Genomic DNA, 25704 nt, shown 5'->3' with positions numbered 1-25704 from the left:
CGTTACGAAAATTCAATGGATTAAAAACTAGGGCAATTAATTTCATCAACCATCCTCTTTAATTCTCCTTAACACAAATCTTATTATTCAATTATTCTCTTGTGATAGCAGGTCAACAATAATAACTTATATTCGTACTAGGATATATAAGTCTCAATCTTATGCAAATTTTCTACATCTCTGTGATAAATAAACATAAGATAGGCATTAAGATTAACAACCCTAAAACTACACAGACCACACAGGTACTCTCGTCCTAATATGAAATCTATGTTTATTCAATTACAGCATATTCAATTCTCACTTTTCAGATTTCGAATCAAAATCATATATTTCATGTTAATGGTGATCAATCATTCACAAACATTAGAATCAAATTGAATAAATCACAAGATAAAATTGAAATCATAAAACTTGCATTAATTTAAAATAAAGGTTCAGGAGAATCCATTAAAACCCTAAACTAATGGTTTAGTTCATGATTAAATTCATAATAACCATAAGAGAAATTAAAAGCATCCAAAATACAGAAATTTAAAGTAGAAAAGAAGAAAAGCTGTGATGAATTCTTCAAGTCCGCTCGCAATCCTCTATCATGTGCCTCCAGCCGTCTCCTTAGGCCAATGCCCCTCAGTCGCACACTATGCTTCTTTAAAAACCCCTCTCAATTCTCGAGTGGAAAAGACCCAATTGCCCATCTAGAAGTGATTAACTTGGTGAAAAATCGTAACCCAGCGCTGTAGCGCTGTCATTGTAGCGCTATAGTCAGAAACTGAAATGGGGAAAATCTGGGCACCAGCGCTGTAGCGCTAAAGTCAGAAACCACCTCCTGAAAACTGCGTCCAAGCGCTGTAGCGCTCATGTTGCAGCGCTGTAGCACTGAAGTCAGAAACGAGCTTCTTCAAAGTTGCTTCCTAGCGCTATGGCGCTCCCTTGGTAGCGCTGTAGCACTACTTACAGAACCATCAAAATTCACAATTCTGTCCCAAATTTATTCCACTTTTGCTCCTTTTCATCATTTGTATCGCTTAACATTAATCACCCTGAAACAAGAACAAACGAGCATAATTCCGAAATAACATAGTCCTAACTAATGAAAAATAGCCTAAAAACTAAGACCATAAACGAGCCTAAAACTCGTTTATCATGTACCTTAGTGCTTAGTGATTAGAGAAAAAAGTTTTTGAATAAAAGTCTAGAAACTTGTTCAAGTTGCTGTTCCACACTACTCTCCACTTACGATAGTGTAAGTGAGAGTTTCTTTTTCTTCTTTTGTTTTTATTTTTCTCTATTATTCATATTGTATTGTTATTTCTTCGCGGTTGTATTTCTTCATATTTTTTCTTCTTTTATTTTCACTACTTTTATTTGTATTTTAAACATAGAGTTGTAACCTTAGTTTTATTAATCTTCTAATTCAAACTATATTTTTATTGCATTAATTCTCAAACAATAATATGATCACATGTAGTCAAACTATATCAATTAATTCGTATTATAGATAATTAAGGAATTTTAATAAGCCACCAAGGTATTTTGTGAGCTATTTAAGTTAATCTCTAACACAAACCCAAGGAGGAATAATTTTGATAAGAGTACCCAACATTTCTTTAAAATAGGATTACATATAATTTTGATAGTAAGATTTTAAAAAAAACATATTTTCTTTTGATTCTGTGTTATGAATTATTAGCTATTGCATTTTCCAATTGCCCATCCCACGTGTAAAACTCAAGTTATAAGTTTGCTTTTTATAACTTAATTTACTAATAAATAAATAGATACATATTGGATAATTGTTAGTGAATTCAAATTTAATTTTATGAATTCTAAAACTTAATAATGGTGGGAATCACATGAATATTTGTTTGATTATTTATTTTTAATTTCTCAATTCAAATACTAATTTTAATTTTAAGCTACAAAATTGAAAATGTTAGGATCTTATTGGTATCCTATTGAGATCCAATTTTATGTTTTCAAATACTTAAAATTAGTAGGACTCATTATAATTAGTGATTGGTAGTTTGTTTTTTAAAATTAAATTCAAATCTGTATCCAAAATTTGTTAAGGTTGTGAAATTATTTTCCAAAATCCCATATATTTAGTTTATGTTATATTTTCGAATTTAATATCAATCACAGATTCAGTTTTTTAAAACTCAAAAACAGTTTACTGACATTGAGTCAATCACATTTTCAAAAACATGTTTTTAGTCGCTAAATTCAGATTTCACTTTTCAAAAATACAGTTTTCTAATCGCGAACCAATCATACTCTTATTTTCACGTTTTTTTTCAATCCAAATTATTATATTCTAAAATCTTACAAATCCATCACTTTTTTATTTTATTTTTTTCAGATTCTCTACCAATTACATATTAGTTTTTTAAAATTAAAAAATAATTTACAAATTAACCAATTACATTTTCAAAAGTTTATTTTAAAACTATAAATTTTTATTTTTATTTTAAAAACACACTTTTTGGACAATAAGAAGTGAAAAACACATAATTTTTTTTTACACATAATCAACGTGAAAAATGAAAGACTTGACTTGTACTTTTTCTACATACTAAAGGTTATCATAAAAATAACACAATAACAAATTAAGGTTCATCCATATTATTTGTGGACATGATAAAAATATAAACTTTAAACCAATCACTTGTTGCTACGTTAGCAACCTCTATAATATTCTCAAATTTACTAGTAATAATAATAATAATTAGAGCTCAAAAAATTACAGAAACAGAGTGATTTCTCTTTCTCTTTCTCATTTCAGTCAGATATTTGAAGCTTGCACGCAAAGTCGTCTTCTTCAACATCTTCTTCCTCCTTTTTCCATTGTCTCTACTCTCTTTTTCAAGTCTCACCCATTATAAATTAACTACTCTTTCTAATCAGTTTGAACACTTCAAAACCCCACCTTTAATGGCGTTACTCCTTTCTTCTTCTGCTTTTGCTTCATTCCCTTCCTTACCTTCTTCTTCGTCTTCTTCTTCTTTTGACAAACCATTCAAAACCCTTTCTTGCTTGATATCCAACAATGCTCCAAACCGCAAAATCTCTACCAAATCAGCCACTTTCTCGCCTCTACGAGTGGCTGCTCCTCCTACTCAGCCATCGAGCTCGGAGCTTGATCAGGAACTGGTAGAAGAGGAGTACGGCGCTGAGGAGGAGACGGGTGATGAGAGCTCGGATTCGAAATTCTCCTGGAGAGATCACTGGTACCCAGTTTCTCTTGTGGAAGATTTGGACCCTCGATTGCCCACTCCGTTTCAGCTTCTGGGTCGAGACCTTGTTCTGTGGAACGAAAAGGCTACTGGGCAATGGGTTGCTTTCGATGACAAATGCCCACATCGTCTTGCTCCTTTATCTGTAAGCTTATCGAACTGTGTTCTCTAGTCTCTGATTATGCTCTTTTGGGATTAAAAAAACGAAATCTTTAGATTCATAGCTATGGTAACTGAAATACTTGCACAATTATATGGTTAAGTTAGTTGAATTTATTAACGTGTCACGCATCGAATTATTACTATTGATTTTGAGTTAGAGATGTTAACATGGTATCAGATTCCATTAAATCAAAAGAGTAACCGATCCAAAATTAAAGTGAACTAAAAAGAGCTACTTTACATTCATTTCATGATTGGTAATGAGAAAGAGCTACCATCTTGAGAGTGCCTATTGGTTTTGAGCTGGGATTAGCTCAAACGAGCATTCAATCCAAAATATGAACCTTAACAGAAGTGAGTTTTTGTTTGGTTTTGCAGGAAGGAAGAATTGATGAAGATGGTAATTTGCAGTGTTCATACCATGGATGGTCTTTTGCTGGATGTGGATCTTGTGCTAAAATTCCACAGGCTGCACCAGAAGGGCCGGAAGCTCGTGCCATCCGGTCTCCGAGAGCATGTGCTACAAGGTTCCCCACACTGGTCTCCCAAGGTCTGCTGTTCGTTTGGCCTGATGAGAATGGTTGGGAAAGAGCAAATGCCACCAAGCCTCCCATGTAATCTATTATATTCATTGAAATCTTTGTTTTTGTTTTCAAATAGTTTATTTTAACATTTCTTTTTTGTAGAAAGTATGTGTTTTAATATTGTTGTTAACTCATACTAGGGTATCTAGTGTATATATTCAAGGGTTTATACTTTTTAGACCTGTATTTTGACTCATTACTTGTTTAGACTCTGTGTTTTAACAAATTATTTTTTGGATGCTGTGTTTTGTAAAATAGTTCAAATAGGCCCCTAAATTTGATTTTGATGAACAAAAAATTAAATATAACAATACAGTTTTTAGTCAGAATAACTGTATTTTTATTCTGAGTTGTTAGTTTGATAAATTATTTGTGATTTTAGTTCAAAAAACTTTGATCAAAATTAGATTTAGGGGTCTATTTGAATTATTTTAGAAGACACAGGGTCCAAAAAGTAATTTGTCGAAACACAGGGTCCAAACAGTTAATGAACCAAAACACTGGATCTAAAAAAGCATAAACCCAATATTTAAATATTTCTATGCTTTGATTATTGTCATGTTCTGAATATTTTAATGATCTTCTAATAAAATAATGCCTTTAAATGTTTAGGTTGCCTGATGACTTTAATAATCCTGAGTTTTCATCTGTGACCATTCAGCGTGATCTCTTCTATGGCTATGATACACTGATGGAAAATGTCTCTGATCCATCCCATATTGATTTTGCTCATCACACGGTACTTACTTGGTCATGTATAATATCTACTTGATCTCACTCATTCTCACCTGACTGAATAATTTGGAAGACTTCACTAAGTTAAATACTTATTGTAACCGTTGTCTAACTCTAGTCCTAACTTTGATTGTATTTGCTTCTTTGAAAAAACAGTTGATTTCCCATAAGGGTCTAAGTGCATAGCTCTTTTAGTTATCATTTAAGGCTAGTCCATAGCCATAGCCATAGCCATAGCCATAGCCATAGCCATAGGCTTCTTTGACACTTACATTAGTCGACATACCTTGTCGGTTGCTTCTCCACAGGTTACAGGAAGAAGAGACAGAGCTAAGCCATTGCCATTTAAGATGGAGGCTACTGGCCCTTGGGGCTTTGCTGGTGCAAATGATGGGAACCCACGGATCAGCGCCGAGTTTGTTGCTCCTTGCTATTACATAAACAAGTAACTTCATTCACTCTCTTAAATTTATAACAGCTCAAAATAAAAATGCAAACCCCTTGCTAAGGCAGTTAAACATTTCTGTAGCTACTAACATCTTTCCAGTAAACACTTCTACTTTGATAGCTTTGTTAGGGCTCATGAACTCTTAGTTTAGTTCCCTGCAAAAGCGTCGAGGATCACTTATTCAGATATCCATCGTTGCAATATTTTATGGGGTCTAATTGCAGGGAAAATTTTGAAATGACATTTGTTGCCATATTCAGTTGTAAATTATAGAGGAATTTGTATTTTTATTTTCTTGTTTTGCTGTTTTTGCTTCAGAAACTTAACCGCGCATGTCATTGCATTTCAGAGTAGAGATAGACACAAAGCTCCCCATAGTTGGAGATCAAAAATGGGTTATTTGGATTTGTTCATTCAATGTACCAATGGCACCAGGGAAGACTCGTTCTATCGTTTGTAGTGCTCGAAACTTCTTCCAGCTCACAATGCCAGGGCCTGCTTGGTGGCAGGTGAGGAAATATGATCTTTCTAGTGATAGATTCATTTAGTTTGAAAATTTTATGTGCTGACATTTGTTGTTTTTCTGTCAGGTAATTCCGAGATGGCATGAGCACTGGACTTCAAACAAAGTGTACGATGGAGACATGATTGTCCTTCAAGGACAAGAAAAGGTTTTTCTTTCGAAATCAAAGGACGGTTCTACAGATGTTAACAAGGAATACACTAAACTCACATTCACACCCACCCAGGCTGATCGTTTCGTCTTGGCGTTTCGAAATTGGCTGAGGCGCCATGGCAACAGCCAACCAGAATGGTTTGGCACAAGCAGCCAACAACCTTTGCCATCAACGGTCTTATCAAAACGCGAGGTGAGTAACCAACCAATTATCTAATTGGTTTTGTCTCCACAGACAACAGAATCATCTGATTGGTTTTTGTGTTTGTTATCTATTTCGGTTGGTTTCGACAGATGCTAGACAGATTCGAGCAGCACACCCTTAAGTGCTCATCATGTAAAGGAGCTTACACAGCATTCCAAACATGGCAAAAGCTGCTAATTGGCGCCACAGTTGCTTCCTGTGCTGCAGCTGGGATTCCTTCCGAGATTCAAGTTCGGATTCTCTTGGCGGGATTAGCAATCCTGAGTGCTGGTTTGGCTTATGCTCTGAATGAGCTCCAAAAGAATTTTGTGTTCATTGATTATGTACATGCTGACATTGATTAGAGAGGAATTTAAGAGTGAATAATCTGTATCAATGTCACTCATCAGTATTAGGAATTGATATAATCTGAAGATATAGGAGTTAAGATGTAAGAAAAGAAAGGAAATTTGAAGAAGACGCAAAATTTTTCTCCTTTTTCGGACTTTGAATGTGCCTAAAATCCATCCTTAGACAAAACAAGGGTTCATAATCACTTAATAATTAAAATTTGGAGTAAAAAATCTTGAATGGGCTTCAATTTCAAACCCTTCTGTTTCACATAAAAACAAAAAATCTTTATATGAAAAGAAAACAAAAAAAAACATAGTTGGCTAAAGGGGCAATTACTACAGTTGTCTGGCTTCTTTTAGTTTCAAATTTCAAGCATTTAATCATAAAAGAAAGATTCTCAGTCTAACACAGAATGGAATTCTATTGAATTTCAGGGCACAATTCTTTTCAAGTTGCAAATCCCTAATTTATATTTGCAAGTAGAAAGCTAACTCTAAATTATTTGAAATTAAAAATCAATTAAAGCACAATTACTTCCTAATACCAGTAACTATATTAAGAATGAATTTTATCACAACCAAAACAAAAAGACTTGCTTTGTCAATAACATCAAACTGCATAAAGAACTGAATAAAGAAAATTAAATTATTGAACAGAATGTGGACCAGTGAATTATAGACAATGAAAATTGGGATAAAGAACCATCTTTTCATTTCAAAAGCATTCGATTGGAAATAAATTAAATCCAGGAATTTCACTACAGTCACCACATACCCAAAATTAGGCAAGACTTCTCTAATACAATACCTAGAATAAAAAAAGAACAGAACTTTACAAACTAGAAACCCTAATTCCCTACTCGGCCATTCCCAAGAAAGTAAAGACTATAACCCAAGAACAGAGCCACTGATCTAAGAACTAGTAAACTTAGTGACAGCCTTGGTGCCCTCAGAGACGGCGTGCTTAGCGAGCTCACCGGGAAGAACAAGGCGAACGGCGGTCTGAATCTCCCGAGAGGTAATGGTGGGCTTCTTGTTGTAGCGAGCGAGTCTGGAGGCTTCCTGAGCAAGCTTCTCAAAGATGTCATTGATGAAGCTGTTCATAATGCCCATGGCCTTGCTGGAGATTCCGATATCGGGATGAACCTGCTTGAGAACCTTGAAGATGTAGATCTTGTAAGTCTCCACACTCTTTTTCGTTCTCTTCTTCTTCTTATCGGTCCCCGAAGCATCCTTCGGCAACTTCTTCTCAGCCCTCGGCTTCTTCTCCGCCGGAGCCTTCTCGGCCTTCTTATCCTCCGCCGGCTTCTTCTCCGCTGGCTTCTTCTCGGCCTTTGGCGCCATTGCTCTTAGCTACTGACTCCTTACGAGACTACTGAAATTTCTAGAGAGAGAAAGTGTAAGACAAAGCGAATGCGAATGAATGAGTGAGATTTTGGGTTTTAGGTTTGTGTATATATACAATGGGAGGAAAGAGATTTGATTGGCTTAAAGAGTGAGACGCGGATCGATGACGTGGAGTGGTCGATTATGGGAAACGAGTGAATGGACGGTGGAGATTGGATTTGTTGTGTAATGCTTGTTTGGATTTTGAAATTGATGAGAAATAGCTATTCATATACCGTCAATTTTGGATTCTATCTCTAAATTTCAAACATTTTTTTCTAAAGATTCTTTAATTATAGCTTTTCCAAAAATAAAATACAAGTATAAATAATTTAAATTTTTTCCAATAAATAATTTAAATTTTTTCCAAAAGAATACTTATTAATTTTTTCTATGTAGGGTGACATGCACGATTTATATCAAAGTTAATGTCCGAACGAGTCACTCTGACGTAATGAAGAGACCCTACAATTCTTCGAATGGATCTTCAAATGGCGTGGAAGCAGACTTTGAGTCCAGTAAATCAGTCATAGTGAGGATGTCTCTGATGTACTTTTGCTGGCAAAGATGAATCTGATTAGTGGAGTAGGTAACCTCAATGCCAAGGAAGTAGTGAAGCGTACCTAAATCACGAACAACAAAGGTTTGTTGTAGTAAGCTCATGAAGTGATCAATGTGCCTCTGAGATGAGCATGTGATGATAATGTCATCGGGATTTACATGCCCTAGTCTTGCATGCTAAATGGCAGCAGGCGTGTAATATTTTAAATTTTCTAATAAGACTTAGTGTCTTCATTAATGTGTCGGGAGGGCATAAACGAATAGTATGTGCATTTTATAATTATATGGATTATGTGAGTTATAATATGATATGACTATTGTAGCATGTTTAGGTGTATTAAGTATGCATGTGGGCTAGTTTCTTATTAGAAGAGTATTTTCGTAATTTTGACCCGTTGATGGTATATTTGTAAATATATGTGTTTTTTTATTTGGACCACATTATTAAATGGATATATTTGAGTTATTCGACACGAGACTATCCTAGTGAGAAAATTAGCGAAAAAGTCACAACAGATTTAAACAACCGGCTCAGGGTGAGCCAATGGGTATTTCGGTAATATAGCACATCACCAGGATTTGTCACGTAATGGGAAGTTATTTGGTGATTATTTGGGGAGATTAGAATTAATTGAGGAAAATGGTGTTAATCGTGATTTAGTGAAAATGATGGCAAATTACCATTTTTCCCTTGAGGGCATTAAAGAGCTAAGATTTGGGCAAGGGGTATTTTGGTTTTTTCCCTAGCCTTGGATTGAATTAGTCAATTAGAAGCCCCCAAAATCAGAAAAACACTTAAGCAGTTCTCCCACTTCTCTCTCTCTCTTGCTTCCCCCTTTCTCTCTTGGTTTTTGGTTAAGCTTTTGAATTTTGGGGAAGGAAGTTCTTGAATTGGAGGCTTAGAGCTGGAAATTGGATTAAGGTGCAGCTTTAGGTCGTAATTACTCAATTGAGGTAAGAATTTTACTCTATTTTTGGTGAATTTCTTGTTTGGTTTTAGTGTTCTTGAGTTTTGAACTCAAAGTTTGGATTTTAAGTTGTGGTTATTAGACTATGGTGTCCCACATGGAATATGTGTAAGAATATTGAACTATTAATAAGAACATGTGTAACTCCACTAATCACCAATTGGTTTTTAGATGGAGCCTCATGATTCTTGTCATGGTATCAAGAGCCAATTCCCTAGCGGGCATTCGATCCACACCGATCCAAAAGAGTGAGCCAAGCCGCACGAGATCCGCATAGTGCGAAAAGACACTTGAGATCCAAAAAAAATAAGCGAGCTGACAAAATGGGCCACTTGTGATCAGGTGATTCAAGATTGGTGAGCGAAAAATCGCCACCATCTTGAGGGGGGATATTAGACTATGGTGTCCCACATGGAATATGTGTAAGAATATTGAACTATTAATAAGAACATGTGTAACTCCACTAATCACCAATTGGTTTTTAGATGGAGCCTCATGATTCTTGTCAGTGGTGAGGTTTTAGCTTTGTTCTTGATGTTAATATGCTGCCTATAACGTGTTATTATGAGTTTAGAACTCAATTCTGGTGTGTTGGTTGAAGTTTGGGGACTGATTTTAGTGGTTTTGGTTCAGAGAAAATCGCTGGAAAACACTGGAATTTTGGGTTTGCGGGTTGCGCCGCGACACTATTCTTGGAGCGCCGCAGCCCGCATGAACTCAAAGGCCTTTGGGTGTGTCATGTGCCTTTATTGCATGGGGCTCTCTGACTTGTTACGTCGCGGCCCTTAGTAGGGGGCGTTGCGGCTCTAATTGGGGAAAATGGCCAAATGAAGTTTTGAGTTGTTGGGACTCAAACCTAAGGTCGGGAAGGATTTTACTACTCAGTTTAGTAGAATTCGAGGTCTTGTAGGCTAGGACTCGATCCAGAAGCCATTATTCGCTCGTTATTAATGGTTATTCATTATTATGGTTGTGCCTAGGGTTCACCGATTGGCTCAAGAGGAAAGGATCGTGCTCAGGGTCGTGATACGTGTCTCGTTAAGAACCTAACCTAAGAAAATTGCACCTTGTCTATGGTTAAGTATTGAGTTTGGTCATTGAACATGGTTATAACTATGATTGAGATGTTTTATTAATCATGTCTGGTTGTATTGTTCATATCTATGATAAATGATTTATGTTTGTCTATATTATTTGATTGAAAGACTTGACTTATGAGCCACGGCCAGCAGTGGAGGTGTTCGCAATTGAAGGATAGTATAAAAAACGTTAGAAGAAGATGAATAAGAAGAGAGGATCTGTAACGCCCTTGATAACCCAAAACTGTCACATTGTGTTCTTTAAATAGTGCTTAACTCGCTAAATAAGTCATTAGGTTATAAATGTGCATCTAGTTGTCATTAATAGGCCAGGTGAAAATCTCTGTCAAAAGGAATGGATATATTTATTTTTAAAACGTTAAACTGTACATGGGTCCATAAAAGTGTTTACAAAGTTATTTACAATCCAAAATGGTCATTACAGTATAAAAATTACAACCTACCGACCTAAGCAGCAAAATATAGGGTTAAACCCTAGTTCCCCTGAGAAACACCTTGGCCTCAGTGGTTAAGCGGTCGCATATGTACACATCGTCACCTAAGCTCTCCACTCAAGGGTGGGTGAGTTTTTCTTTCCCTTTACCTGCACCATATAGCACCCGTGAGCGAAGACTCAGCAAGAAAACTTATTATTGCATGTATACAATATCAATAAATCATCATGTACTCATTTTGGGGCTTGTAGCCCTAACCAGATTGGTGACTAATGAGTCATTCTCTGGGTAGGTGACTAATGAGTCACACTCTTCATGGGTGACTAATGAGTCACTCTTTTAATAGGTGACTAATGAGTCACTCTCTGGATAAGTGACTAATGAGTCATACTTTGGGGCTCTGCACACCCTAAGCCATGTGACGTTTCAGTCACCTGAGCCTTTTGGCCTTGGCTCTAGATAACTAGCCTTTAAACTAGACCAACGCTTTAGTTTTCTTCGACTTATAGGTCGATCAAGAATTTCATGCTCATATTGATTAGGTCTAATCATTTCGAGCTGCGTTAAACACATTAATGTCGATGTTGACTCATAAGCCAATACCATACGACCAGTGCCTTGTACAACTGCCGATCATGACTGATAAGTCAAGACTTCACGACTAGTACTAACACCAATGTCGTTTCTCACTAATAAGTTAGTGCTATTCACAAATAAGCAAAGCTGCTAGGCATTTACATTGCAATAAATGTCCATATATAGAGCACTCAACATGCCTCATCAATAACCATTCATGTCACATAATGGGTGCAGTTTTCGTACCTCTAGTTCGAGCGTGAAATAATAAAAGAATGACCATTGAGAACAATCGATCCAAAAATAAGTAATAAAAGGTTCATGTTCTAAAACCCCACTCTCGGGACCTCGAATCGTACTAAAACAATTAGTAGATTCGATCCCGAGCTCAGAGAAATAAAACCCCGAGCCTAAAACTCTTGAAAACTCATCCTGGCACAAAAAGGAGGGGCGGGCCGCGACTTTCCCCCTAGGGCCGCGACGCGCCCCTAGGATAGAGAGCCTCTGTCTAGAGTACCAGGGGCAGGCAGCGACTTAACCTAGTGGTCGCAGCGCACGTGCTAGACAGGGCCCAACGGAGGCTCTACAATGGGTCCAGGTCACGACTTTACCCTGCGAACCCAGCTCCCCTGCCTTTTTCTCAATTCAAAACTAGCCAAAACCTCATCAAACTAGTCCCAAAATCAAAACAAAGCATCAACAAAACATATCCATCAGTTTAACAACAAAACCTAAGGCTTAAATCACTCAAAACATCAACACGTACACAATTCCATGATCAAAATCCAAAGCTTAAACATAACCTTAAAACATAACAAAAACTTTAAAACTTCAGCTGGAAATCTTACCTCAAACACACAATCAAACCCCTTCAATGGTTGAACTAAGATCCTAAGCTCACAAACCTTAATCCCCTAGCTTGAATCCTCAAGTTCCTTCAAAAATCTCAACCTGAGAGAGAGAAAGAGATGATCGAGAGATAGAGAGAGAAGTCTGTTTTTGGCTGCCTACTTCCTTCTACAACTTACCAGCCTTAAGTTTATCCCATAGTCAAAAGACCAAAATGCCCCTAGGGCCATGTAATTCCTCTCAAGGCTAGCAAGGGTAAAACTGTCATAATCCATCTATCCCGTTAATCATAATTAATGTCCTCCAATTCTCGTTACTCTCAAATAATAATTAAATCATATCTCATTACCCGTTTATTCCCAGTAATGTACTAAGCATCAAATTACTTCTAGGCTCACCCCGAACCCGGTAATTAATCTTGTTATGACCAAACCGCTAACTTGCATCCTAGGACAGTCTCATGCCGAATAACTCAAACATATCCACATAATAATGTGGTCTCACCCATAAATCACCAACATGCACATAAATATACAATTTTGCCCTTAACGGATCAAAATTACGAAAATGCCCATGTAATAAGAAGTGAGCCCACATGCATGCAATTATCATCATATAATAATATAACTCACATAATCTTGCATATAATCACATCATTGCATATTAAATCAATTATGACCCTGCTGACCCCCTAATCCAGGATCGAGTAGAGGTCTCATTCCATTTAAATTGAAGAAAGTAATTGTGGTAAGTTGTTCCACTTATCCTACACTCTGAAAACAACAGAGCAGTAGCTAGATCAAAAGAACCTAAGAGTTACAAGAGGGTCAAGCATATAGAAATGAAATAATATATGATTAGAGAGATCGTGTATATAGGCGAAGTGACTATCATGAAGAAGGAGCTTGGTGCAAAATGACTACCAATAGCATGTGAAAGTAAGTAAATGTTAATATTTTTAATTTTGAAGTAAAATGACCAATCCACATTTATATTATTACATATTACTAAATATGTCATTTAACAAATTACTATTTTATTTTAAATATTTTAATATTATGATATATGTATATTAGTTTTGTTTAATTAGTTTTTATTTTAAAGTTATATTGAATTTTTTTCATTTTTTATGAGTTATTCAATGATATATCATACACAAAATACATTACTAAGTAAAACTTACAAAATTATTACTAAAAAATGTATATACTATGATAGCAAAATAATATACTACCATTAAAATGTATATATTATGATACAAAATTATATATTACCATTATGTATAATAAGATAGAAACTAAATATCATAAAAAAATTGATATACCATACCACAAAAAACATATCACTAGTTGGAAAATAATATAACAACTACCCATAAAAAACTTGAAAAATCAACATAACTTTATAATAAAAAATAATATACATATACTACTTTATTAAAATTATACGCACATAAAAAATAACAATTTAAGTAATCAACAATTTAAATTATCATTTCTCTACAATTTTTATAATAAGAACATTTAACATCTTGATGTCCTTATTTTGGATCATTTACTATAATTTATCTTATGAAAAATGCATAGGAAGAGAATGCGGCCGACTCGATATTAATATGCACATGAATAATTAGAGCTTGTTTAAATTTAATTTAGATGTATATTTTAGTAATTGGATTGATCAGTTAGACATTTTTAAAGAGATGTTGAAGATATCTTTGCACATTTGAGTAAATTTGGCTTAATTTGATATATTGAGTAGTGATTTTTATATTCTTTTGTTGGATTTATATGGTGGGATGTTTCGAGTTACATATATGTACATGTATGTCTCATACCCCAACATTGAATTATAATGAAGTTGCATACACCTAATTTATAATTGCAAATAAAAATATATTACTAAATTGTTTGAAATTAAAAACCAATTAATTATACAATCACATACTAATATGAGTTAATATAACATAAAGAATGAATTTTTACCACCCAAGAACTATATAATTAAAACAACCAGAACTAAAAGACTTGCTTTGTCAATAATTAACATCAAACTAAATAAAATACTGAAATATGATTCTAATTTTTTGAAAAACAATAAAGAAAATTAAATTACTGAACAGAATGTGCACCGGTGAATCTTAAACAATGAAATTGGGACAAAGAACCATCTTTTCATTTCAAAAGCATTCGATTGGTAATAATCAAATGCAGGAATTACAAAAAGGAACCCTAATATAATAAATACCTAAAAAAGAAAAAAGGAGATAACTTTACAAACTCGAAACACTAATTCCCTACTGGGTCATTCCCAAGAAATGAAGATTATAACCCAAGAACAGAGCAATTGGTCTAAGAGCTAGTAAACTTAGTGACAGCCTTGGTACCCTCAGAGACGGCGTGCTTAGCGAGCTCACCGGGAAGAACAAGGCGAACGGCGGTCTGAATCTCCCGAGAGGTAATGGTGGGCTTCTTGTTGTAGCGAGCCAGTCTGGAGGCTTCCTGAGCAAGCTTCTCGAAGATGTCATTGATGAAGCTGTTCATAATGCCCATGGCCTTGCTGGAGATTCCGATATCGGGATGAACTTGCTTGAGGACCTTGAAGATGTAGATCTTGTAAGTCTCCACACTCTTTTTCGTTCTCTTCTTCTTCTTATCAGTTGCCGAAGCATCCTTGGGTAATTTCTTCTCAGCCCGCGGCTTCTTCTCCGCCGGAGTCTTCTCGGCCTTCTTATCCTCCGCCGGTTTCTTCTCCGCTGGCTTCTTCTCGGCCTTTGGCGCCATTGCTCTTCGCTGCTGACTTCTTACGAGGCTACTGAAATTTCTAGAGAGAGAAAGTGTAAGATTAAGCGAAAGCTAATGAATGAGTGAGTGAGATTTTGGGTTTTGGGTTTGTGTATATATACAATGGGAGGAAAGAGATTTGATTGGCTTAAAGAGTGAGACGCGGATCGATGACGTGGAGTGGTCGATTATGGGGAACGCGGATCGGATCGGTGACGTGGAGTGGTCGATTATGGGGAACCAGCGATTGGACGGTGGAGATTGGATTATTACAGGATTGTTGTGTAATGCTTGTTTGGATTTTGAAATTGATCAAATATTTGAATTTGGCGGGGCTTTATCCGAAAACTACTATTTCATTATTTATTCATAAAACCCCAATTTTGGATTCTAACTCTAAATGTCAAATATTTTTTTCTAAAGAATCTTTAATTATTTATTTATTTTCCAAATGTATACTTATTTATTTTTTTTTTACTTATGACTATTACTCGTAATTTATCAATTCATTCTTTTAAATTTCTTATGGACTATGCTTTTTCATAAGAATTTTGCTAGGCTAGCTCTTATTTTAGGGTTTTTTTTTTTTACTATATATTTTTTCTGATCACTTGTTTGGACATTGTATTTTAATAAATTCATACTTGGACCCTATATTTTGTAAAATGGTTCAAATAGACTCTTAAACTCAACTTTGATGAAAAAAATATATATATATATATAACAACGCAATTTTTAAGCAGAATGATTTTATTTTTGTTCTGAATTGTTAGTTTGATGAATAATTTGTGATTTCAGTTGAAAAAAACTTTGACCAAAATTGGGATTAAGGTTCTATTTTAATCATTTAACAAAACACAGGGTCCAAATAAGTAATGGGATAAAACACAAGGTCCAAAAATGTATAAACCCCTCGTTTTATTAATTCTCACTACAGGAAATCTGACATTTACCTATCAATTTCTTACCTACCTATAAATATTGGTAGGTAAAGATACATTTTCCTACCCAATATTTAATGGTACGAACTATTGGTAGGTGTTATCCCCAAAATTTGAAAATGATGATGTGGAAATAGAAATGGCGAGTGGCATGGAGTAGTTGGGTGATCTGGCTTAGCAGCAGCCCAGTGCATCAGTGAAGAGTTTGGACTGCTTGAGAGGTGGCATGTCCAAGCCAAGTGCACCCGAGGAGAGTACCTGGGCTAGGGTGTGCCCGGTCGGACTTTGGTACGAGGAGCACTCCAAAGGTATGGTCGGACTTTGGTCCGAGGAGTACTCCAAGGGCATGGTCGGACCTTGGTCCGAGGAGAGCCCAAGGGCATGGTCGGACCTTGGTCCGAGGAGAGACCAAGGTGGAGTGGTCGGACCTTGGTCCGAGGAGAGCCCAAGGGTGGTGGTCGGATCTTGGTCCGAGGAGAGCCCAATGGTGTGGTCGGATCTTGGTCCAAGGAGAGTCCAAGGTGTGGTCGGACTTTGGTCCGAAGAGTAGTCCAAGATGTGGTCGGACTCTGGTCCGAAGAGAGGAGAGTGCCATGTTAGAGGAGAGATATGGCATGCTAGAGGAGAGTGCCATGTTAGACGAGAGACATGGCATGCTAGAGGAGAGTGCCATGTTAGACGAGAGATATGGCATGCTAGAGGAGAGTGCCATGTTAGGCGAGAGGAGTGGATGTCCTACCAGCATGCACATGTCCTACCACCATGCACATGTCCGACCAGCAAGTGCATGTCCTACCAGCAAGTGTATGTCCTACCAACACTTGCATGTGTCCAACATGCATGTGTCCGACCAGCACTTGCATGAGTGGTCAGTAGGAGATATGGGTCGACCAGATAGAGGAGGACTAAGTCAAGATTCCCAGAAACAGCTTCAACAAGAATCGGTCTTGGCACGCGCGGGAATCTCTCATTCTTCCCACAAATTTGGGGTTTTGTTACATTTTGAATGTTTTTTGTAATTTAAATGTAATAAATATAATAAAATATCCCGATTCTATGGGATATCAGATGTATGTTCCTAAACCTATAAATATATGGCTTATGAGATCAGAAAAGGGGCTCTCTCTTCTTTTTAGAGACTTTTGGGAAATTTTGGGTCTGAGTTTTCTAGAGAGAAAAAGTGCTGGTATCATAACGAATTCTTGTATTCTTGTAATGTGTACTGAAGAAACTCAGTTGGCTCAATTCATCTGATCTTGAGTACATATCTATAATCACAACTCTAAGTGGATTAGGCTATTACCAACATATTGGGGCTGAACCACTATAAAAATTGCGTGTGTTATTTACTTTCTGTTCAAAATTGTCTGTGTCGTTTTATTTCTCTTGAAGGTTTATCGTTTTTGATGTTTTCACGTCGTTGGCCAAAAACGCGGTCAACAGTAGGTAAATATTGATAAAATTAAAAATATTTTAGAATAATATTTCGTTACCAATAATATTGGTAGGTAAAGGGTTTTGCTTACGAATATATTGGAGGGAAGTGTGGATCACCCATTCATTGGGACGAGATGAGTGAGATGAAGTATTTGGGGCCAGATATGGTTCGGAAGACAAATGAAGCTATTGAGAAAATCCGAGCCAGAATGCTTGCTTCGCAAAGTAGACAGAAAAGCTACGTTGATCCCAAGCGTAGAGACGTGGAGTTCCAGGTTAGGGACCACGTGTTTCTGCGAGTTTCACCATTGCGAGAGGTGAGGAGATATGGAGTAAAGGGCAAGTTGAGCCCTCAGTTTGTTGAACCTTTCGAGATTCTGGAAATGATTGGACAGGTGGCTTACAAGTTGGCCTTGCCACCGTCGTTGTCGGGAGTTCATGATGTATTCCATGTCTCCATGTTGCGGAAGTATGTCTCAGATTTGACGCATGTACTGAAGTATGAGGACTTAGAACTGCAGACAAATTTGTCCTATGAGGAGCGACCGGTTCAGATTTTGGATCGGAAGGACAAAGTTCTACGGAATAAGACGATTCCATTAGTTAAAGTGTTGTGGATAAATACCAAGGTCGAGGAAGCGACCTGGGAGCTTGAGACGGCGATGCGGGATCAGTATCCCGAGCTATTCAGGTAAATTTCGATGACGAAATTCTCAGTAGGAGGGGATAGTTGTAACGACCCAAAATCACTAATATGACTTAAGGGCCTTGATTAGTGTGTCGGGAGGGCATAATTGATTTATGTGTGAATTTATTAACTTAATGCATGATTATATGATAAGCATGTTAGTGTGTTTATATGAATGTAAATGTGATTATATGCTATAATTGTGAGAACCACATTATTATGTGGGTAAATCCGCAGTATGCGACTTGAGGCGATCCTAGGGAGCTAGTTAGCGGGAAAATCACAACGGGGCTTAATACTTGACTTGGCGCAAGTCAATGGGTATCTCAGGTATTGGATGGTTATTTAGGTTATCGAGTTATGGAAATAAATAATTGTAGATATATTTGAGGTTAGGAAGCTTAGGTGGGAATACTGGGGAATTTTACCACTTTGCCCTCGGGGACATTTTCGGCACCCCGAGCCTCGGGATTAACTTAATTGCATAAGGATAGACTAAAGACTCTAGAAAATAGTAGAACACAAGTTAAACCGACCCTTCCCCTCTTTCTCCCTTTCTCTCCCAAAGAACACTACAGAAAACTTAAGGAAAACTCAGCTGGAATTCAGTGGATTGAGCTAAAGTCTTGGAGGATTAATCTAGTGTTCAGCTAAGGAGTTTAAACAGAATTAAGGTAAGATAAAAGCTTTATGCACGGTGATTAATTTTGTGTTTATGGCTGGGTTTTGAGGTGTTTATGGATTTTGACATTGAAGGACAGAATTGAAGCTTGGAATCTAGGAGTTAGCTCAGAAACCTTTTAGAGAGCTGGTTCATCAAAGAGGGTAAGCTCGAATTTGTGGTTTAAAGGCTATATTCTAGTGTTTCCTTGACTGGTTTTGTTGTTTTTAAGCTTTTTGATTTCAGAGATTAAAGTGGGATTTTGAGGAGTTTCTAGGCTGGGTTTTCGTTGGATTGTGTTGCTGGAATCATGTTAGAAGCTTTGTGATAATTGAGTTGTGGAATTGGGATAGTTTGGGAGGGTTTTGAGTGAGGTTTGAGAGTCAAAAATGGAGGTTTTTCTAGGTTCGAAGGGGTCGGGCCACGACATAGTTCTTGGTGAGTCGTGGCCCTCTGAAGTTAATGGATGTGGGAGATGGAGGGCGGGCCGCAGCATGGTCTATGTAGGGCCGCGGCCCATGTCTGGTTCTGAGCCTAGATGGGCTTTGTTTGGGGGCTATGCCACGACATGGGAGGCTTGAGCTGCGACCCTTAAGGGAATTTGGGATTTTGGCGTTTTAAACATGGGAATTTAACCTAGGGTGCTCGGGATCGAATCTACTACCGTGCTTGGTGGATTTCGATGTTCTGGAGACTAAAACCTTATTTAGAAGCCTTTTACAATTATTAATGGTATCCATTTGTCTTGGTTGTGACTAGGTTTAAGCTAGGGGCTCGAGAAATGGATTGTGCTCAAGAGGCATCTCGTGTAACCAGTATGTTTGGTAATTAAAGGTAAGAAAACTGCACCGGTTGTGAATTGATAATGGGACTAAGGGTTCCCTGCTTTGTATTCTTTATAGAGGATGGTATTATGCCATGTAAATAGTAAACGAGCGGCCTAAGAGTGCCGCAGTTTACATTAGCGCAAAGGGAGCGGCTCGGCCATTGGTAGCTGAGAATAGCTTATTATGCACTGAGCTCGGTTTAAGCTGGCCGGAGTCAGTGGGGTAAACAGAGGGTGCGGCCTAAGGTGTCGAGCCTGATTATCATTTGATTTAATTGTTATTATTGATTGGTAGATTTGTCATGCTGATTAGCTGAGTGTTAATTGGTTGAATCATTGGTTGTATCTACGTGCTATGTGATTAGTATGGAATGTTAAGTATATGGTCATGCTTAAATGGTTATTAAATTGTTATCATTGTTTGTTATATAATATGATGTGTTTTTGCTGGGCCTTGGCTCACGGGTGCTTTGTGGTGCAAGTAAAGGCAAGGGCAAACTTGATCAGCCCTGAGTCGGAGAGCTGTGAGAGCAGAATGTACATGATCAGCTGCTCAGCCACCACAGTTGAGAGGGGGACAAGAGCAGGAGAACCATAATCATCTTTTTTGCCCTTAGAGTGGCTAATGGTTGTTTTGAACTCTGGAAATTTTGTAAACTGACTTTTGAACGTTGTTCCTTTTTGAGATCCCATGTGTAAAATGTTTGGTTATATGAAATGTACCTTTTGAGACCAAAATATTTTAACCCTAGCACATTAATGGTTTCAGTGACACGTTTTTAACTAAATGACTTGATTAGCAAGTCATGCACCTTTATAAGTACACAGTGTAGCGGTATTGGCTATCCAGGGCGTTATAGTGGCTTTGACATTTTTGAATTAGGCTTGATGGTAGGGAGATGGATTGTGGCCTTGGAGGTAAAATTGTATGATTTATACTGATTAAATCCCCATTAATCTGAAGGTTTGATGATGAATCGTAGTTGTGAGGTACTTTGTTATGATTTGATTATGGTGTTCTCATACATTGTTTATGATTTTTCTGTTTGTGTATTTTAATTTTTTCTCTGTTGGTTTTATTCAGATTTAGTTTGGTACTTTGTATCCAAATGTTGTTAGTGGCTTGCTTTTCGGCTGCATTTAGATTTATATTTTTTTTATTAAATATATTTTTTCTGGTTTGGTTAATTATGTATACATGTATATAAATTTGTATGTATATGCAGAGATTTGTTTTGAGTAATGAATCTGTTTTAATATGTCTATATATGAAGGGATTTGTTTTGAGCAAGGATTTTTTTTTTAAATATATTTTGTTTGGTACTTTGTTTCTGGTTCTAATTACAACTTTCTTATAGGGTCTACTTCTTTGACAGCTTAGTTTGTCCTCAGTATTCTCGTTTTGTTGGTTCTTGTGTTGTGTTACTATTTCCAAAACTTTGCATTAATCTTTGTTTGTGTTACTGGTTCTGTTTTGAGCAAGCAATCTGTTTTAATATATATATGAAGAGATCTGTTTCGAGTAAGGATTTGGTTTAACATATGTTGTTTGGTACTTTGTTTCTAACATTTGCATTTAGCTTTAGTGTTGCTATTTAAGTGTAGGGCGAGGTTCTGTTTTGAGGAAGGAATCTATTTTAATGCCTATATATGAAGGCATCTGTTTTGAGCTAGGATATGTTTTAGTATATATTGTTTGATACTTTGTTTCTGATATTTGTATTAAGATTTAATGTTGCTCTTAGGTTGTAGGGTCTGGTTATGTGTCTATAATCTGATTTTTATAGTTTGTGGATTTTTTCCATTGTTACTTTGAATTTATTTTGCCTATTGTTGACGCCGTTTTTCGTCAACAGTGAAAGAAGAGCACAAAAAACAATAATCAGTTATGGCCAAAAAAATATGATCAAACAAGCAAGATTTTTTACGTGGTTCAGCAGTTAAAATTTGCTTAGTCCACGAGTCTTTCTTATTAAGACTTAAGAATATCTCTTAAAATCCTTCAAGGATGAATTCTCCAGAGTTTATTCTCAAGATTACAAAAATTATGTCCCTTACAATGGTGCATGATCTCTCTATTTATAGAGAAGATTCCAGAATACTATCCCACATAATTCGGGAAGTTATTCTGTATATGCAAATAAATTAAATGGCATTAAAAACCTGCAATCCGATATACAAGGAAACGTCCCCTGAAGATCAGGGGGCGTATAACTGAACAAATAATATCCCTTGATTATGGGGGATTTATAGTAATAAATGTAGACCGCGTCCCTTATTGGTAATTCACTAGGATACTCAAAGTTATTATCATATATCACCAAGGCCCCATTCACTCAGGTTTCTTATTGAGTTTCGAGCTATAACATCTTCCCGAGGCTATATGACTTCGAGCTCACACGCGCGTCAGGCTCGGTGTCCTGATCTGAGGCCATCTCAAGCACAGATGTACCTCGGGGTCTATCTTTCGAGCTTGTGAGGAATTCGAGGCTATTATCTTCAAAATCGTCTCTGCTTCGCAGGCTCGATGCTTAGATCTTGGACATATTCCAGACTATGAATTCATTCCTTATAAATCCAGCTTTCGAGGTCACAATTTTCATGGCTCGAAATCTGGGTGTAACATTTTGCCCCCTCAAAAGTATTTGTTCGAATCCTATGAGAAGGAAACTTTTGAACTACTTTCTTCGGGAACCGCACCATCACATATTTGAGAATGGGCACATGTCAGTTGGGTATTGCCCACTCAGGGTACTCGAGTACCTTGGAAATATGCCCACGATCGTTCGTCTGCCACCTTTCTGGTACCATCATATCATTAATCCCTATCCGTTGGATTTTGCAAGGGTTTTATTCACTGGCTCAGATTAACCCCCTTTTTCCATCTATATATACAAGACCCCACTCATCGTCTTCCTTTTATTTTTCGCTCATCAGAAGAAAGAAGAGAACAAAACCAGAGACTATCCCTGAGAAGTTCTTGCTTGTGCATGTTTTCTCAACCGAAGAAACAGAGGACCGCCAGTTTGTTCGAGACCGTGTGCACATGCCTGCAGCCTCTCCTTCAATCGACAATTTCTCTGCAATCGCCATATCCTTGTGTAAGTGTCCGATTGTCTTTTTATTTTCCTTTATGCCAGTTTCTGTCCATATTGTTCTTGTTATTTCTGTGAATGTACTAGTTTATTTTCTTGGTTTGTCACGCTAGGAGATTTTTGACCAATGGGCTTTCATGTTTAAGTCTCCATGCTAGGCTCAATTTACTGGTTCTAAATTCAGTTTTTGTGTAGAATAAGGTCTCTCTTTTTTTGGGTTTCAAAATTTAAATGACATATCTTGCACACCAAGATACCAAGTATAAAACCTTGGTTTTAAAGAACGCACGATACCCAAGATTACCTTTTCTGGATAATCGCCACTCTTTTTCCCCTGATTTTCGGGATTTTCAAAAAAATTTGTCCACTCTCCTCCTTTTTCTCGTGGAATACACGTTCTGACTCTCAATCGGAGTCTTAGTTTCGAGCTCGTTGCATTCTTAAGCATTCTCCGAGCTTATCCTGTCAAGCTCATAATTCTTGAACTCTTGCATGCATGGCCCTCACCATTTGTTCTTTCTCGCTAGATGTCACAGAATCTGGAAAGACGGTGGGGGTCGTTGCTGGCAATCCCTTACTCGCCCAAAACCCCGAGCCCGGAGTCCCTGTTTGCTCGAAATCAACGTCGAATTCGCGAGTACGATCTCGCGCGCGAACAAGAGGAGATTCGAGCTCATTATCGCCGCCAAATTGACGAGTTCATAGAAAGGAAGAGGAGAACCCTTTGGGGGGCTCTTTATCCAGAACCTGATTCTGGTCCTAGGCCGATTCCTCTCGACCCTTAATTAAAGGTGACCGTTGCGTATAGCCCGGGAGAGCTCCAATTCTCGCTCATGGAGGAGCCATCTACCTCGCAACCGAGGAGGGAGTTCTTCGAAGCCAAGCACTACTGGAGCTCGATTACCTCACTAGGCCAGATAACTGATATCCTGGCTTTCCATGGCCTTAGGCTGTCAAGCACCCTAAGGTGTCGAGCTCCTACCCCCAGTGAGAGAAGCTGCCGTACCCCGAGAGATGGAAATCCCAAGCTGAGGTATGCGACCTGGAGCCAAGAGCATATGAAGGCAGGAGCGTTACTGCCTTTGAAGTCGTTTTTCAAGGACTTCACAAATTTTGTTGGGCTGGCTCCATTCCAGCTCAACACCAATTCTTACAAGGTTCTGTCTGTCCTGAGGTCACTATACCACGAGCTGAAGTGGGAAGGACCTTCACCACAGGAGATTCTATACCTCTTCTGTCTGAAAAGCAACCCCTCCCGAGCTCGGGGAGGAGATGGCTTTTACTATCTTTCGAGCTACCCCAAAGAGAAAAAGGTGTTTGAGGATCTTCCTAATCATCCACCAGATTTTAAGAAAGCCTTCTTCTGGACAGATGGCTTGTCCCCGTCTCGATGCTACTCATTCAGACGGATTCGTAAGTATTACAACCTTCTTTATCTCTGTGCTCGGGATTTTATTTGTAAACTCGTACTTAGTTGAAACGTGTCTTATTTTCCAGCCAATTTTCACCGCCCTACACCCGATGATGCCATGAAGGAGCATAGAGAGACTCTGCTCCAACTCCCTTACGGCCGGAGGTCTCTCTCGTACCTCTTACATGAGAGTAAGCTCCGAGCTTGCGGGCTTTTGGGAGATGGCCAGTCCACCTTGGACTAGTCCAATAACAAGTATGATCATTGGGAGCAGGTGCCTTTGCCCACAGGCATCCTCCCTCCGAGGAGAGAGGTGAGGCCTCCACCTCCAGCTCGCCGAAGGAGTCCGCCATCGGGGAATGAGGCTAACGATGAAGCCTCGAGCTCAGACTCGGATGAAGAAGGTAAAGTCATCCTTAGCTCGAGAATGTGGTCCCCCACCTTATTAAAACATAAACCCGATAGGTTAGTTTTGTGCCCAGATGATAGGGACCACTTCTATATATGGACTTGGGTAGACGACCGAGTTCATAGGTTTGATAGTTGGCTCGGGAAGTATGACACCATGTATAGTCTGAACGAGGTGTGGGACGGGATAGCCGTCCAATATGACACCATGTATATGGACTTGGGTAGACGACCGAGTTCATAGGTTCGATAGTTGGTTCGGGAAGTATGACACCATGTATAGTCTGAACGAGGTGTGAGACGGGATAGCCGTCCAATATGGGACCAATGATTATAGGGACCTTTCGAGGTTGACGTCCACCTATAGGGAAGGTACTCCCCCCGCCTCTTCTGAAGATGGGGGTATTTCATGGTCCCCAAGCTCGAGCTCGGGGGAGAGCTCCAGTTATGTTCCTTCTATCATTGCTTCATATATCTATGCGATACTGAATCACTTTATATACTATTCCCTCTTTTTGTTATGATTCACCTTGTGTCGTGACTTGTGCAGACAAGATGGATTCCGACCTTGACAACATCATCGAAAGTGGTGGTGACAAGAGGAGCAAGCGTCCCAGGGCGGGGTCGCGAAAGGTGGATCGGCCCACCAAAGTCCCCAGGAGGTCCGAGAAAACTCCTCCTCCTGCTCCGCCTGTTACGAGCTCCGTCGCGGCGATGACTTCACAGATTGGTGCTCCCCCAGTGGCACCGACCTCGCAGGTCGGTGCCTCTGCAGTGGCGCTAACCTCGCAGGTTGGTGCCTCCACTATGGCCGAGCCCCAACTTCCTATAGCGGTTCAGCCATCCCTTGGTCCACCTCCTAGAAAGCCTTCTGCTTCTCGAGCTCAAAAGCTGTCAGTTTCTACTCACGTCGAGGAGTATGTAATTGACAACGCGGCTAGAACCCACGGGTCCATGCTGTGTTCAGATGTTATGTCCCGAATCGGCCAGAGCTTCAGCAGTCTCGAAGCTCCTCAATGGCAAGTTTTGAACAATGCCCAAGACTGCACTGCCCTCTATGAGAAGAGCATTGAGCTCGCTGCCGCGATGAGTTTTCTTCTACTTTTTGGTTATATTTATACAGTCCTGACGTTAATGACGATTTCTTCTTTTGTCAGTCTCTTGCCTTTACTGCCCAGCTCAACTATAAGTTGAACAATGAG

At 38.2% G+C, this 25704-nt stretch overlaps 3 protein-coding genes across 3 annotated transcripts; 1 reads left to right on the top strand and 2 right to left on the bottom strand.

The window, feature by feature from the left end:
• Positions 1–2753: 2753 nt before the first annotated feature.
• Positions 2754–6521, top strand: LOC133816868 (pheophorbide a oxygenase, chloroplastic). Its single transcript, XM_062249178.1, has 7 exons — positions 2754–3381; positions 3777–4012; positions 4595–4721; positions 5026–5162; positions 5515–5674; positions 5756–6034; positions 6136–6521. The coding sequence occupies exons 1-7, from the start codon at positions 2935–2937 to the stop codon at positions 6388–6390; spliced, it is 1641 nt and encodes a 546-aa protein (XP_062105162.1). The 5' UTR covers positions 2754–2934; the 3' UTR covers positions 6391–6521.
• A 546-nt stretch (positions 6522–7067) lies between these two features.
• On the bottom strand, positions 7068–7822 carry LOC133816869 (histone H2B-like). The gene has a single exon (XM_062249180.1). It carries the CDS (start codon positions 7720–7722, stop codon positions 7291–7293), a length of 432 nt encoding a protein of 143 aa, XP_062105164.1. The 5' UTR covers positions 7723–7822; the 3' UTR covers positions 7068–7290.
• A 6583-nt stretch (positions 7823–14405) lies between these two features.
• LOC133816870 (histone H2B-like) lies at positions 14406–15138 on the bottom strand. Its single transcript, XM_062249181.1, has one exon. The coding sequence runs from the start codon at positions 15033–15035 to the stop codon at positions 14604–14606; it is 432 nt and encodes a 143-aa protein (XP_062105165.1). The 5' UTR covers positions 15036–15138; the 3' UTR covers positions 14406–14603.
• Positions 15139–25704: the final 10566 nt, after the last annotated feature.

The sequence above is a fragment of the Humulus lupulus genome, chromosome 2 (assembly GCF_963169125.1).
Source record: "Humulus lupulus chromosome 2, drHumLupu1.1, whole genome shotgun sequence".
Lineage (NCBI taxonomy): Eukaryota > Viridiplantae > Streptophyta > Magnoliopsida > Rosales > Cannabaceae > Humulus > Humulus lupulus.
Note: the sequence above shows the minus strand (reverse complement) of the source record. Positions and strands in the feature narration are given on the sequence as shown.

Coding starts and splice junctions, on each gene's coding strand:
- LOC133816868 (XM_062249178.1), top strand. CDS start 2,935: ATGGCGTTACTCCTTTCTTCTTCTGCTTTTGCTTCATTCCCTTCCTTA. Junction 3,382..3,776: donor ATCGTCTTGCTCCTTTATCT/GTAAGCTTATCG, acceptor TTGGTTTTGCAG/GAAGGAAGAATTGATGAAGA. Junction 4,722..5,025: donor TTGATTTTGCTCATCACACG/GTACTTACTTGG, acceptor GCTTCTCCACAG/GTTACAGGAAGAAGAGACAG.
- LOC133816869 (XM_062249180.1), bottom strand. CDS start 7,722: ATGGCGCCAAAGGCCGAGAAGAAGCCAGCGGAGAAGAAGCCGGCGGAG.
- LOC133816870 (XM_062249181.1), bottom strand. CDS start 15,035: ATGGCGCCAAAGGCCGAGAAGAAGCCAGCGGAGAAGAAACCGGCGGAG.